We start from the raw sequence: 15023 nt of genomic DNA, 5'->3' as shown, positions 1-15023 counted from the left end.
TGTTGTCATTTGTCATTTTCTGATGCACTAATAAACTTCTGGTAGCACAGATCCAGCTATGAGCCAGTTAAAAAAAAAAAAAGTTTTTTATACGTTTAGTCACAAGATAGGACGCACACGCCCCACCACACACAGTTCGCTTGCCTGCCCTCCCAATTTTACTTGAGTGCTGCCCACTAGTACAACACACGTCCATCCTGCCTGCCATTAAATGACAGCAACCAGACAGGAATCAGAGGCAGACCGTGCCCTCGGCGGCTGCAGGTCGCGGTTTAGGGCACAAAGTGCATTTCACCACAAGCTCTGGGGCCGGGCCGGGCCGGGCCGGCAGAGCTACCGGGGGCCTCCTCTCGGGCCCGGCGGGGCTGGGGAACCGGAGGGGCCTCACGGGATCCAAGCTGCGGGGGAGGCTGAGGCTGAGGCGCCGCCCCCCGCCCGCACCTGCTCCTCCGGCGGCCGCGTCCCGCCTCCGACGCCTCTCCCCTCGCGCGCGGGGTGGCCGTTAACGGTCTCCGCCGGCAGGTCGGAGAGGGCCTTCGGCGCGCCCGCCTCGCGAAGGAGCCATGGCCGCCTTCCGCGGGCAGCGGGGCGGCTTCTACGAGCGCCCGAGTCCCACCGGCAGGAAGGTGACACAGCGCAGCGCACGGCCGAGCGCGGGGGGGAGGCGTTATTGGCGGGGCTGAGGGCGGGGTACCTCCCCGCCAGGGCCTGCCTGCTGCCCCGGGAGGGAGCCGGCGGCTGCCGGGGGGGGGCCCGAACGGATTTCATGTAGGATCCGTGCTGGGTCGGGGGGGGGGGAACAACAAAAACCAAAAAAAACGACAACTGATATGTCCTGGGGTGCATCCTTTGAATTTATGAGGGGGGAATAATCTTTAGGGCAGGGTTTTGTTCAATATTTCTTATCATTCTCTTCCTAAGGGAATAGGAGCTTTGCCACAGATAGGAATAGGAGCAGGATTTAAGCAGGGCATGTTTGTGACCAAGACTTCTACTGTGTTCTTCAATAGTAAATTGCAATAGTTCAAACAGTGCTGTATGGGTGTAAATCGTAATGGCCCAAGGCAAACATTTACGTCTGATAGTGAAGGGTGAGTAGATGCACAAGCATGTGTTTGTTGGAGGAGGGCACACATATTTGTTGCGTATTTGTTTCTTGGATTATCATTTAATCATTTGGCTTTTCACTGAAAGTACAAGGAAAATTGTGGAAAATATACAGGATTTCAGAGCACCAGCAGCATACATTTTTGATAGGTGGTTTTTTTACACCACCTACCGAAAAGAACTGTAACTGCATCTTTAGTTAGAAATTATTTTAAGATGGTGATTACTTAGGGACAGAATTTACTCCCTAGGTGTGCTGAAGTCATTCTTGGGTATGGATACACATTCCTCAAGAAGTATGGGAGAGTTCATATTTGTTTGCCTCTATTACACTTATCTCCAATGACTTACAAAATCGGCAGCAGTGCACAAGCCTCATATTCTTCTCCTTTATGTGTACAGTACATGTTAGTAGTACTTCATGTCTTAGGGTCTGAAAGGAGTTTGCTGTTCTTTAGGTATTAGCAGTTAGTAACTTCCAATAGCTAGGTTTTCAAATGGGGGAAAAAAATCTGCAGGATTTTAACTGTCAAAGATTTAAGGAAGGTTTGCTTGTATTGGACATAGAATCATAGAATATCTCAAGTTAAAAGGGACCCATAAAGATCATAAGGTCCAACTCCTATGCTTTACTGTTGGTGTGATCATACTCTAGGGTATGTGTAAACAGTGTAAAATCAAGCTAAGGTGGTGGTTAATATCTTGTTACAGCAAGTTAAGTTATTCTAGTAAGTCATGAGACTGTAGATCTCTTTCATTCTTCACACCTTGTGTTAGAGCATATTGGTGGGAGATAAATATAGACCTTATAGCTCAGAATTAAATAGCTCCTAAAAACTACATGTTTAGTAAAAGAAAAAAAAACAAAACCAACAACTTCTTCAGTCTTTCAAGTAACATTGATCCTTTTTTCTTTTTTAAACAGAAACGTAGCCCTGAAGAGAATGTTTTTTTCTTCAGTAAATTAACATATTCCTGGTTTAGCAGGTGAGAATTTAATAAGCTGGGTGTTGATGTTCATTGATGCTCACAGAATTATAGAGCACACACTTACATTCCACACCATCATTCTGGCTTGAGCCTGAGCCTAAGCCTGAGCTTGCTGTTAGCTTTTTGTACAAAAATCAAAGTTTATAAATTTTAGAGGTCATATTCAAATATTTTGTGGAGTATTGTTTATACATAGTAACAGCCATTTTATACGTTATCTAAAGGCATTATTTAAAACATCAATATTTTCGTAACTAAGCACAATGTTCTTGTTACAATAGACAATATTTTTAGACAATGGGATATAAAAGGCCAAATTAGGCTATCCTTTTTTATTTATTATCTGTCTGTGTAAAGTTTGGCAATAGACAAAAATTAAAAATAAGGTTTCCTTTATACTCCATGTAGTGATACAACAATTTGCTAGATCTCCAGGAACAAATATGCAGTAGTACATTTAAGATATTTTCCAAGTCACCAATTTCATGTTCATTTTCCTCCCTCTGTTATGGCAGTCTGGATGTTATTACTGCAGATCACCTGCTCATAAACACTGATGAAGTCCCTCTACTTCTTGGGGAAATTTTCCACTCAAAAATAGGAACTGAAAGCTCAACTATATCAAGTCATGCAGCTTCCGGTCACTTCATATTTTGGATGTTATTTCAAACAACTTCATGTGTTATGTCTTGTGACTATTACTCATTTATAACATTTTTCTTTTTTCTTCTTTAAAAATCATTTGAGTCAGGCATACACACTTCAAAAATCTAAAAGTGAGAAAAAAACCATTTTAAGAGTATTATAACTGCTTCTTGCTTTATTCAATATTATTAATTTTAAGGAAAAACTGGAAGTAGTATTTGCTATTAATAAGCTGAGACAAAACAATCAGATTGTTTCAAGGATTCAGAGTATTCAGTTGAACTCTGGCCCTGTTGAAGTTAGGAGTTCACCATCAGTATCAAAGTAGCTTTGGTTTTTACCAATCCTTGCATTCTACACCATAAATTTTCATTTTTTCTAGAAAGTTATGTAGTGTACTGACTGCAGTGCTTCTATATGACATTTATGTGTTCATTGTGTCACAGTGTTCACCCAAATGTTCAAGCTAGGCTATCCTTTTTATTTTTTAACCAATTCCACAATGTTTAACAAAAGAAGGCGGGGGGGAGGATTTCAGTTCTGCTCAGTGAGAGCTTATTTAGCTATGAAATAACTGGATGCAATTAAACTAATATTGTGAACATTAGGTATGTTCCCTCTTTCCAGTCACAAGCAAACACAATAAATTATGGCTAATATATACTCACCTTAAGTGCTTGCAATCTAAATAAGGACGTCTCAAATTAGTTGTTACATAATAAACCCATAATGCTATATTATGTTTCTTTAGAATTCATGCAATCTGGAGATTATGGAGCAGAGTGCATTTGGTAGATCTATTTATCCTCCGGCAGCAGTGAGTTTTAGCATTTAGATGAGTTATGCAGAACTCTTAAACAACAGTTCCCACTCAAGTACCAATTAGTCTGCTTTCCTCATCTGCCTCAAAAGCTGGCGCTCTTAGTGAGAAGCTGTGTTATTTTTGCCTTAATTTATCAGGCATAAGGCAAATTCACTTTTTGTTAACGTTATAGCTTCAGTAGATATCTGGGTGGCCCTTGGAGATAGTGAGGTCCACCCCCACCAGAATTTTACAGCCTCCAGAAGAGTGTTTCTGAGTCTTATTTTCTGTCCTGTGATAAGCACAACAGCACACACATTAGTCCCAAGCCCAGTGCTGGCACTGACTGGCACAGGAGTGATCTGTGGTAGAAAAGGTATTTCATTCCAGATCACAATAGTAAGTGGGTAATGATGCTACATATATTTGTTTATGAAATAGTGTATTTTTCTATAAAGAAATATGGGATCAGAAACGTAGACAGATTCTGACGTACAAAGGTTCCTCAGAATTTGCTGTTCAGATGTGACAATCTGCTTGGCTCTTCATACTTCAGGTGAATTTCAGTGTATTTAAGGTGATTGTAAGTATGTTCCACTATTTAGTCTGTAGCCTTTATAGGATTACATATATTATTTTGATTATGCAGTTTATTTATATACACTAAATTATATTGTTAGCTTTTTGAGTTAGTAGTTCTGTTTGTTTTGTCTGCTGTATTTTATGCTGTCTAAATTCATTGCTTTCTTTCAGACTAATATGTATAGGCTATAAGAAGCCATTGGAAAGGGATGACCTGTTTGAACTGAATGAAAGTGATTCACCATACAGTGTGTGTCCTAACTTTGAAAAACAATGGAGAAAAGAAATCCAGAAGTCTACCACAGGATTAACGGTAGCTATAATTCTGACAAAAGGCATTATGGTTTTCTAAATTTAAGGAGTCTAGAAGCTGGAGAAGATTTCTAAAATCTTGTTGTTTATTGAACAGCCTACATTTTGTGGATCACAAAGGCCACTCAGTGTTGTGATCAGTGATCTCTAGTGTGGCTATAGGATTTTTCTAAATTAAGTTCAAACTTACTTCTTAGAAAGATACCTAGTTACATTTTAACACTTCAAGTGATACGGAATCTACCCTGACTGATACAGAATCTACCGTGACTTTCGCTTTGGTGATTAATTACCATCTTTGTCAAAACTGTCCAACTAATTTATCTCCGAACTTGTCTGTTTCGCTGTGTCTTATCTTTGCAGTTGTATTTCAGGTGGGTAGAGAAGTCTTACTAGCTTGCTTATCAGTAGACACTGTGGTTACAGAATGCACAAAACAGGCTTCAGCTTTCTTTAATTTTAACAATATTGAATTTTACAGATATTTTGGGGGTTTTGCTTGAGTTACACTGTGTGATTTTCATGTAAATCCTTGACAGTTTCAGTCACAGTTGTTATTTTGTTGTTGTAGTTCAAGTGCACTAGGAGCTCTGTAATGTTAGGAAGTTCACAGGAGAGAGGACCTAACCTGTAAGTCCAGTAAGAGTGTAGCTTTTGGTTTTTAATGACTTACTGAGAAGAGGGCTCCTGCAGAGTCTGACGTTACTGCATCTCTTCAGTATTTTTCTTATCTATTTGTAGATTTGCCCTTTCTTCCACTGATGGTATACACACCAAAACACTTTCTACCAAAGCATTCAAAAGTATTTTTCAATAAGGATAATTTTTAATTCAGATACTGTTTTTATTATTCAAGTAATCTGTAAAAAATATCCTGTCCTTTATCACTGTGATAATTAAGAAAGGCTGACTTTTTTTTTTTTTGAGCCCTTGTAAGAATATTTGCAATTGTTTGACCTAAATTCAAACTGAAAAAAAAGTAGTTACTTGACAACTGATAATACTAGGAAAGAATAGAAGGGTTATTCAACCTTAAACATAAAGTTGCTGTAAGCCTGCTGTAAATGATAATGCATTTATGTTGAAGCTTACCTCTGTTTTTCTGATACAGTTTTTTTTGACCTGTGATAATCATTTGAGGACTAAATTATTTTCTAGTTATATTTGGGGATGAATGGGACAACCCTAGAAATGATATTTATTCTTTCCTGAAATAATACTAGCCAGGCTAAATAAAACCAGAATTCATTCCTTACCCCAAAACTTTTCTTCTGACTGTAGGAAATGGGCTTTTTCAGATAGTAAATACAGTGATGGCTTTAGATGGACACTCTAATATTACATATTTTATATGTGTAAATGTAGGTGAAGTTCAAAAATAATTTTTTTCTCTTAATTCTGTACATATTTTTGTAATCTTGCAGGCTTCTTGCATCAAAAGAGTGCTATTTAAGAAAACGAGTTTCCATAAACCATCTTTGATTTTGCCATTATGGCAAACATTTACATTTTTATTGATTAAAGTTGCATTTCTGAAAGTTACAGCTGACATTCTGGCTTTCATGAGTCCACAAATAATGAAGTAAGTTTTTAATGTGTTTCACTTCATATTCAGAGAGTAACGGTAATAATAAAGCTAAAGGGTTACCAATATCAAAACCAAACTAAGCAACGGCTTAGACATGTAAAGATTTTATTCATGCTCCCTCCGCCCCAGTGATTATCTGAAAATGATCTAATGAGGAAAAGCTCAAAGAGATCAGGAATTTCTTAGCCAAAGGACTGAGACAAAACCAGTAGAAGTTCAATTCCTCAATATTGTATTTAAGTATTTCATATACTTAAATATAAAATCAAATGTTAAGAAAAATGGAGTACCAAGATATTTAATTTCCCTACTTTTTTGTCAATATTTTTCCATCTCTATTTTTAAAAAACCCACTTAAACATATAATAATATCTACAGCTTCAGCATTTAATGGAAAACTGCAATGACGCTGTTGTTATCTTGTTGTTGCTACCATGAGGTTGATGGAAGTGGTTTTTAGAAATTGTGCTTACCATAGAAGTGTTAAGAATTTATCAAATACCTGTGTGTTTATAAAGAAAAGAGTTAATGAACAGAATTATTGTTAACCTCCAAACTATAATCTATTTGAAGACATCAGAGTTGCTGGTTATTTAAGATAACCTTTTACTAACAGAAAAATAAGAATTTTCCTCTAGATTTTTTTTTCTCTCTCACTTTTGTGGTTGGTAGTTGCAACCTTTCTAAGCACAAATATCTAGTTAATTTTTTTTTTCTTTTATGCCATTCTTTATTTCTACTCCATTGTCAGTGAAGTCAGCAATAGCACATTCATGTCTAGAATAGTATTTGAGAATTGTTTCTCAGCTAACAAATTGGGAAACACAGATAAGACCTGCCTTTTTTTAACATCATATTTCTTTGTGACCTTCCACCACATCTGGATCCAAAATGGACTTAGTTAAACAAGTTGCCAGTATGTCAGTTTATTGAACTTTTTATTGTCTGTTGTTGCCTTAATGCACAGAATTTAAAATTTATTTTCCTTCATTTTCAGAGCAATGATAATGGTCAGTGAAAATCATCCTAGTTCATATGGGAGTGGATATGGCTATGCTATTGCCCTGTTTTTTGTAGTTCTCTCACAAACTCTTCTCCATCAGTTATACCAGCGTAACAACATGCTTACTGCAGTCAAAATCAAGACTGCAGTTGTTGGCCTGATATACAAAAAGGTAATCATGTATTCTTCTACTTTTCTTTCAAAACAAAAACTAAAATAAACACACAGTGTTAAAAGACAATATGCTTACCAGTATTATCAGAACCCAGCATGTTATACACTGGTGACAGGCTAACAGATTGACTTTATATTTTGATGATTATTTATAATAATTTGGAATTTCAGCAGTATTTCTATTATAAGACTCTAATCCTGAAATTACATACTTTTGTGAACCACCTGTACAGCCATAATACTGGAGATATATGTAGAAACTGAACTCTTCCTATTTTGATTATGGGTTAATTTCCTAAATTTACTGAATGAACTGGGAGAACTTTTTAGGTCGGATGTCTGGGAAAAAGTAAGGGTATACACGATCAATGTTTTTACTATATAGTAGTAGTGAATATGAGAAGCTGAAGTTTGCCACATTGTCTCCTTTGGAGGTTGAAATTTCCCACCTGATTTTAGTGAAACTGATTTTCTGTTGAGTTGAATACCCAGTAGGTTTGCTGTTTTTCAGATGTTTAAAAGATGGCTAACTGCTGTGGAAATCTATCTATAACTTATTCCACCTTTAATAATATATGCTGAGGTGGCAGCATTATTAGCTACAATAAATGCAGGTGCTAATAATGTAGAAGTTATAGTAGCTGTCTGACCTGCAAACCAAAAATGTTTACGATACTGTTAGTATGTAGCACATGAGATGAAGCTGGTTTCTCAGTGCTGCACCTTTAGTTTACTTTGTTATGAACATGGTACATTGGTATTTTTACTGCAGTATTTAACTATTAAGCTTAAGTTAAGGAAGCCAAAAAATAATCCAAATCTGAAATAGATTACTGTCTTTGTTAATTTAAAATACAGTCTCTTTTCTCAAGACAGTCAAACCGATCTTTTGACATAGACTTCTCGGGTATTTTCTGAACCAGTACACAAAATTTTACTTGTAAGTTGCAAATAAGTTAAATAAAGGAACTGATTCTCAAGTCGCACATCAAGGTGTGTCAGTACATCAGATCATGAACAGGGAAATAGAGGCTCCAATTGGGGTGGGCATGTCTTCAGCCAAGTTTTCACAGCTACAGTGTAGAAATACAGCTTCTTCCTCTCTCTGAATAGAGTTGATTAGTGAATGCTGGGTCAGGTTGTGCTTTGCACGTGATGGATGGTGGAGTGAGTTGCTGCAGCACTGCCTTGTTACATGCAGAGTTGCAGGTGACACAGTGGAAAAATGTGAGGCACTAACACAGAGAGAGAGAGAGAGAGTGTATGTGTTTGTCTGGGTGTCAGTCCCGAGACACCTGGGACTTGTGGTATCTGCCTGCCACGCTGAGATTATACATGTGCTTGCTGTGAAGCCTGCTGTTGCTGGTTCCTGCAGTGGGAGGTTCTAAGCTAGGCCAAAGCTGAGGCTTTCTGAGCCCTCTTTGCACCATGTTGTCCTGTTTATTTACTATAAAGAGTTGCAAGTCTGTTTCACTGAGTTCAGCTTTGCTCAAATTGTTGTCCTTTTAGCTTCTCCTGGGCAGCTAAACCTATCAAAATTGTTGATTTTTGTGACCTATGTATTTTCTGGTTGCAGGCCTTAACTTTAGCAAATTCCTCCCGACAAAACTATACAACTGGGGAAATTGTTAACCTGATATCAGCAGATGCTCAGCAACTCATGGAGCTAACTGTAAACATCAACCTGTTGTGGTCAGCACCTTTTCAGATCATCATGGCTGTCATCTTTCTCTGGAAAGAAGTTGGCCCCTCGATACTAGCAGGTGTTGCACTGCTTCTTTTGGTTATACCTATAAATGCACTCATTGCAGCCAAAGTTAAAAGACTGAAGGTGAGATATTTAAATAAGCATAGTAAGGAGAGGTTAAGTTGCCATAATATGGGGGGCGGGGGGGAGTAAATTATGCATGTGTAAAAATACTGTTGGTACATCTAAATTAAACCCAAACCAAATAAACAATGCCAAGGCGCAGCTGTTTTTCATTGAAGGGGGAAGCATAACTGCAGTGAGAAAGCTGTATGTTTGATAGCTAAACTAGTACTTAGGTTGGATACCTAAATTTTCATTATAGTGAAACAATACTTTTGTATTAGTAAAAATTACTGTATGACTCAATTTAGGAAACAGCTATGGTTTTGCACATTACATGAGATAATTCTATTAAATAAAGGATTTTGTAGGATTATGGCCCTCTTCCACTTTTATTATTCAGGCTAAGATGCTCACTCAAATTTAGCACATTCTCCTGAGACTATGGGAATTCCCATAGAGGTACTGCATGTGTTCTGACTTCTTTTCCGCTTCTCTGATGCTACAGTTCTCTTGGCACTATATTGCCTGTTACTATGACAATTTCTGTGAGGTCCACTGAAAAAAAAATCCTGCAACCCTAAGTTTTGCACTGCTATCAAGGCAATTATTTGTCTCTGTCTTATTCAGGCTTTGATGGTGCAACATGCAGTGAAGACTCTGGGTCTCCCTTAATTCTTTCGTAAGGCTGTGACACTTTAGATACATTGAAAAAACCCCCCAAAACCATCTCACCTCTTTTGCAGGTGAGGTGCAGCAGCTACATATACACTTAGATCCCTACTGTGATATGAGAGAGAGAGAAGAAATACAAAGGGCAATAAAATAATTCTGTCTAACAAGATGCAAACCTTTGTTCTACATGAATAAGACTCAAAACATTAAAGAGGCCATTAATTAGTATTTTAGAAATGTGAGATGCAGAAGAGCCTGAGTATAGTGTAGGAGTGAGAAGAATTTCTGGGTTTCTTTCATTGTTTTTTTCAATAACAATGTATTAATCAGTAACAGAGGAAACTTCCTTCCTAACTCCTGTATATGTACATATATATGTATACAGTGTTTTATATCCATATGGTGTTACATATATATACATGTATGTGAGTATATTGTTATTGAGTCGGTATTTACCTGCTTAGTGATCTTGAAGATTAAAACCATATTATCATTCCTGAACACCCTGGGGACTGGAAGCCTGTTAAGATTTTAATTCCATGTGAAGAAAAATAAAAAGGACAAAAATTGAAATGCACTCTTAAGATATTTTAGGGGAAAAATGTTATGTTAATGTATTTAAACCTTTGTCCTATCTAATGATTTTTTTTTTTTTTTTACTACATATGTATCTGAAAAAGGTATAACTGTGGTGCTATTATGTTTTTCAGCAAGGTAAAAATAGCATAAAAGATACTTATTGCCTACAGTACACTACATATTTTACTTTCCAAAATTTTTTCTCATTCAAAAATGAAAACACTGCTGTCTTTTAACCAGAAAAGCCAAATGAGGTATTTGGATCAACGAGTCAAGCTACTAAGTGAAATGTTACACGGAATAAAAGTAATGCCACAACTAACAAGGGTTTTGGCTTTTTTGTTAGGTTGTAAAGTTAGAAAGTAAGTTATTTAAAAAACTAAGGTTTTATAAGTAATATTTCAGCTGATAATGATAAAAGTTTAAAGAGAAAATGCTTTAACAAAATGTGCTTAAATTGTTTTTGGAAAATATTTACTGGTCTAATTTGATTTGAAAAACATACTATTCATGAGGCATTAATTTTACTACCATATTTTTAATGAGAACGTAAAATACATTAATAGATGTCTGAAAACCTTTAGCAGAGTGCAATTTTAGCATAGAAGAAAAGCACTTTTAAAAGTTGTCTCATTTTTGTTATTCATCCTGTTTTGAAATAAACCAGCTCATCATTTATGATACGTAAGGGACAAATTGAAATCTGAAGAATTAAAAGTGACTAGAGTATATCTTCCAGAAGAACAACTTAATTTAGTTATCTCAATTCTTGCTTTCATTTGTAAAACATTCAAATTTTTGTAGTTTGGCATTGCTGGATATTTGAAAATTAAATTTGGAGCTTAAGCATATTTTCTGAAGCATAGTCACTGCTTTTTTGTTTTATTAAAATATGTTTGTTTGATTTTTCTAGATCCTCAAACTTTATGCATGGGAACCTGCATATCAAAGGAAGATCATGAGCATTAGAGAACGTGAAGTGGATGTTTTGAAGTCATCTGGGTATCTGACGACTTACTCCATGCTAACATTGACGTGTATTCCTTTTATGGTTTGTTTTATAAAAATATCGATTCATGCAGGACTGTTTCTCATGTTCCCTATTGCTTTAGTAGCTGAATGGCTCACAAATGTTGCCTCACAGTATCTCAAAACATTAGATTTATCAATTCAATATATTTGTATTCTCAGGTTCTAATAGTATGTATATGAACAGAAAGATTATGAATTGAGCAAGATTTTAAAGACCTCTATTAGAAAGTCAGAAACCAAATCCAAAGCTCCTGAATCTCATTTCACTGTTCTAATCATACTGTTTCTATTGCACAGAAATCAACTACCTTCTTTATACTCCTCCTTTTTCAACTTTTAAGGGAATGCATTTTTGATCTGTAATTTTTAGCTATCCCTTCTCAAACACTAAACCTCTAAATACATGAAAAAGAAAAAACAAAAAATTATGAACCAAATTCATCCTAGCCTTATTTCAGTGGAATTCTATCAGGAATGCATTCAGGTCTTTGGATCTTTAAATCCCTCTGTTAAACTCCATTAGAAAGTAAATGGAGACTTCAAGGCCTTGGGACAACTGGTTAAGGGATCAGGAGCACAAATAATGTTCTCCTCTATCCTTCCAGTTGCAGGGAATGATGAGGGAAGAAACAGGAAAAGCCAGCAGATCAATACCTGGTGTCACCAGCAGAATTTTAGATTTTTTGATCATGGGTCAGTCTACATGACACCAGACCTGCTGGGAACAGATGGTGTATACCTGTCTCAAAGCAGGAAAAGGATCTTTGCACAGGAGTTAGCAGAGCTCATTGAAAGAATGTTAAACTAGATTTGAAGGGGATAACGGATAAAACCAGGCTCACTAGAGATAATCCTGGGGGCAGCATGCCAATGTTTGAGGTACAGTGTGCTAGTGAGGTCCTTTGGTCTGCCATCTCAGTGGAGGTGGGGGATGGAGATGCATGTGGCAGCAAAGGTGCAAGGCTTATTGATGTGTTAGAGACCACGGAAGCACCTGAGAACAGTCACATAGGAATTAGGGCTTCTCCCCCCAAAAAGGTGGCCCAACTGAAGTACATCTACACCAATGCACACAACATGGGCAACAAACAGGAGGAGTTGGAAGCCATTGTGCAGCAGGAAAACTATGATATAGTTGCCATCATGGAAACGTGGTGGGATAACTCGCATAACTGGAGTGCTGCAATGGATAGCTATAAACTCTTCAGAAGGGATAGGCAAGGAAGGAGAGGAGGTGGGATAGCCCTTTATGTTAGGGAGTGTTTTGACTGTCTAGAGCTTGGTGATGGTGATGAAAGGGTCAAGTGTTTATGGGTAAGAATCAGGGGAAAGGCCAACAGGGCAGATATCATGGTGGGAGTTTGTTATAGAGACCACCCAACCAGGACAGACAGATGAAATATTCTGTAAGCAGCTGGGAGAAGTTTTACAATCTCTAGCCCTTGTTCTCGTGGGGGGACTTCAACTTACCAGATGTCTGCTGGAAATCCAATACAATGGAAACAGTCTAGGACGTTCTTGGAGTGTGTGGAAGATAGCTTCCTGACACAGCTGGTGAGTGAGCCAGCTAGGGAAGGCACCTCGCTGGATCTGTTGTTTGCGAACAGAGAAGGACTTGGGGGTCATGTGATGGTTGGAGGCCATCTTGGGCATAGCGATCATGAAACAATAGAGTTTTTGATTCTCAGAGAAGTAAGGAGGGGGGGTCAGCAGAACTGCTACATTGGACTTCAGAGGGCAGACTTTGGCCTGTTCAGGAGACTGGTTGACAGAGTCCCTTGGGAGGCAGTCCTGAAGGGCAAAGGAGTCCAGGAAGGCTGGACATTCTTCAAGAAGGGAGTCTTAAAGGCACAGGAGCAGGCTGTCTCCATGTGCTGAAAGATGAGCCAGTGGGGAAGAACCTGGCTGAACAGAGAGCTTTGGCTGAAACTCAGGGGGGAAAAAAGAGAGTTTATGAATTTTGGAAGAAGAGGAAGACAACTCAGGAGGACTACCAGGGTGTTGTAAGGTTATGCAGGGAGAAAATTAGAGGGGCCAAAGCCCAACTAGAACTTAAACTGGCTACTGCCATAAAAGACAATAAAAAATGTTTCTATAAATACATTAGCAACAAAAGGAGGGCTAAGGAGACTCTCCATCCTTTATTGGATGCGGGGGGAAGCATAGTGACAAAGGCTGAGGAAAAGGCTGAGGTACTTAATGCCTTCTTTACCTCAGTCTTTGATTGTAAGACCAGTTGGTCTTGGGGTACCCAGCCCTCTGAGCAGAAGACAGGGACACGGAGCAGAATGAAGCCTCCATAATCTAAGGGGAAATGGTTAGCGAGCTGCTACACCACTCAGACATACACAAGTCTATAGGGCCGGATGGGATCCACCCAAGGGTACTGAGGGAGCTGGTGGAAGTGCTCACCAAGCCACTTTCTGTCATTTATCAGCAGTCCTGGCTAACTGGGGAGGTCACAGTTGACTGGAGGTTAGCAAATGTGATGCCCATCTACAAGAAGGGCCAGAAGGAGGATCCGAGGCACTACAGGCCCATCAGTCACACCTCAGTGCCAAGGAAGGTTATGGAGCAGATCATCTTGAGTGCCATCACGTGGCATGTACAGGACAACCAGGTGGTCAGGCCCAACCAGCGTGGGTGTGTGAAAGGCAGGTCCTGCTTGACTAACCTGATCTCCTTCTATGACAAGACGACACGCTTAGTGGATGAGGGAAAGGCTGTGGATGTTGTTTACCTGGACTTTAGTAAAGCCTTTGACACCATTTCCCACAGCATTTTCCTGGAGCAACTGGTTGCTCATGGCTTGGACAGGCGTACCCTTAGCCGGGTAAAAACTTGGCTGGATGGCCGAGCACAAAGTGTGGTGGTGAATGGAGTTAAATACAGTTGGCAGCGGGTCACAAGTGGTGTTCCCCAGGGCTCAGTATTGGGTCCAGTTCTGTTTAATATCTTTATCAATGATCTGGACAAGGGGATTGAGTGCACCTCAGTAAGTCTGCAGACAACACCAAGCTGGGGGGGAGTGTTGATCTGTTTGAGTGAAGGAAGGCTCTACAGAGGGTTCTGGACAGGCTGGATCAATGGGACAAGGCCAATTGTATGAGATTCAACAAGGCCAAGTGCTGGGTCCTCCACTTGGGTCACAACAAACCCATACAATGCTACGGGCTTGGGGAAGAGTGGCTGGAAAGCTGCCCGGAGGAAAAGGACCTGGGGGTGCTGGCTGACAGCTGGCTGAATATGAGCCAGGGGTGTGCCCAGTTGGCCAAGAAGGCCAGTAGCATCCTGGCCTGTATCAGAAATAGTGTGGCCAGCAGGAGCAGGGAGGTGATCATCCCCCTGTACTCAGCACTGGTGAGGCCACACCTCAAGTACTGTGTTCAGTTTTGGGCCCCTCACTACAAGAAAGACCTTGAGGTGCTGGAGCTTGTCCAAAGAGGAGCAACAAAGCTGGTGAAGGGTCTAGGGAACAAGTCTTATGAGGAGTGGCTGAGGGAGATGGGGCTGTTTAGTTTACAGAAGAGGAGGCTGAGGGGAGACCTTATTGCTCTCTACAAGTACCTGAAAGGAGATTGTAGCAAGGTGGGGCTTGGTCTCTTCTCCCATGTAACAAGTGATAGGATGAGAGGACACAGCCTCAGGTTGCACCAGGGGAGGTTTAGATTGGATATTAGGAAATATTTCTTCACTGAAGGGGTTGTCAAGCATTGGAACAGGC

General features: G+C 39.3%; 1 protein-coding gene across 1 annotated transcript in view; it reads left to right on the top strand.

Annotated features, from left to right (window-relative positions):
- The first annotated feature begins 437 nt into the window (after positions 1-437).
- Positions 438-15023, top strand: part of LOC128144991 (multidrug resistance-associated protein 1-like) — a 40608-nt gene continuing 26022 nt past the window's right edge. The window contains 8 exon segments of the mRNA XM_052794542.1: positions 438-626; positions 2033-2094; positions 4298-4439; positions 5863-6020; positions 7024-7201; positions 8780-9034; positions 10508-10573; positions 11181-11318. Coding sequence (XP_052650502.1) covers positions 564-626; positions 2033-2094; positions 4298-4439; positions 5863-6020; positions 7024-7201; positions 8780-9034; positions 10508-10573; positions 11181-11318 — 1062 coding nt within the window. The 5' untranslated portion in view covers positions 438-563.

The sequence above is a fragment of the Harpia harpyja genome, chromosome 8 (assembly GCF_026419915.1).
Source record: "Harpia harpyja isolate bHarHar1 chromosome 8, bHarHar1 primary haplotype, whole genome shotgun sequence".
NCBI classification, from domain to species: domain Eukaryota; kingdom Metazoa; phylum Chordata; class Aves; order Accipitriformes; family Accipitridae; genus Harpia; species Harpia harpyja.
Note: the sequence above shows the minus strand (reverse complement) of the source record. Positions and strands in the feature narration are given on the sequence as shown.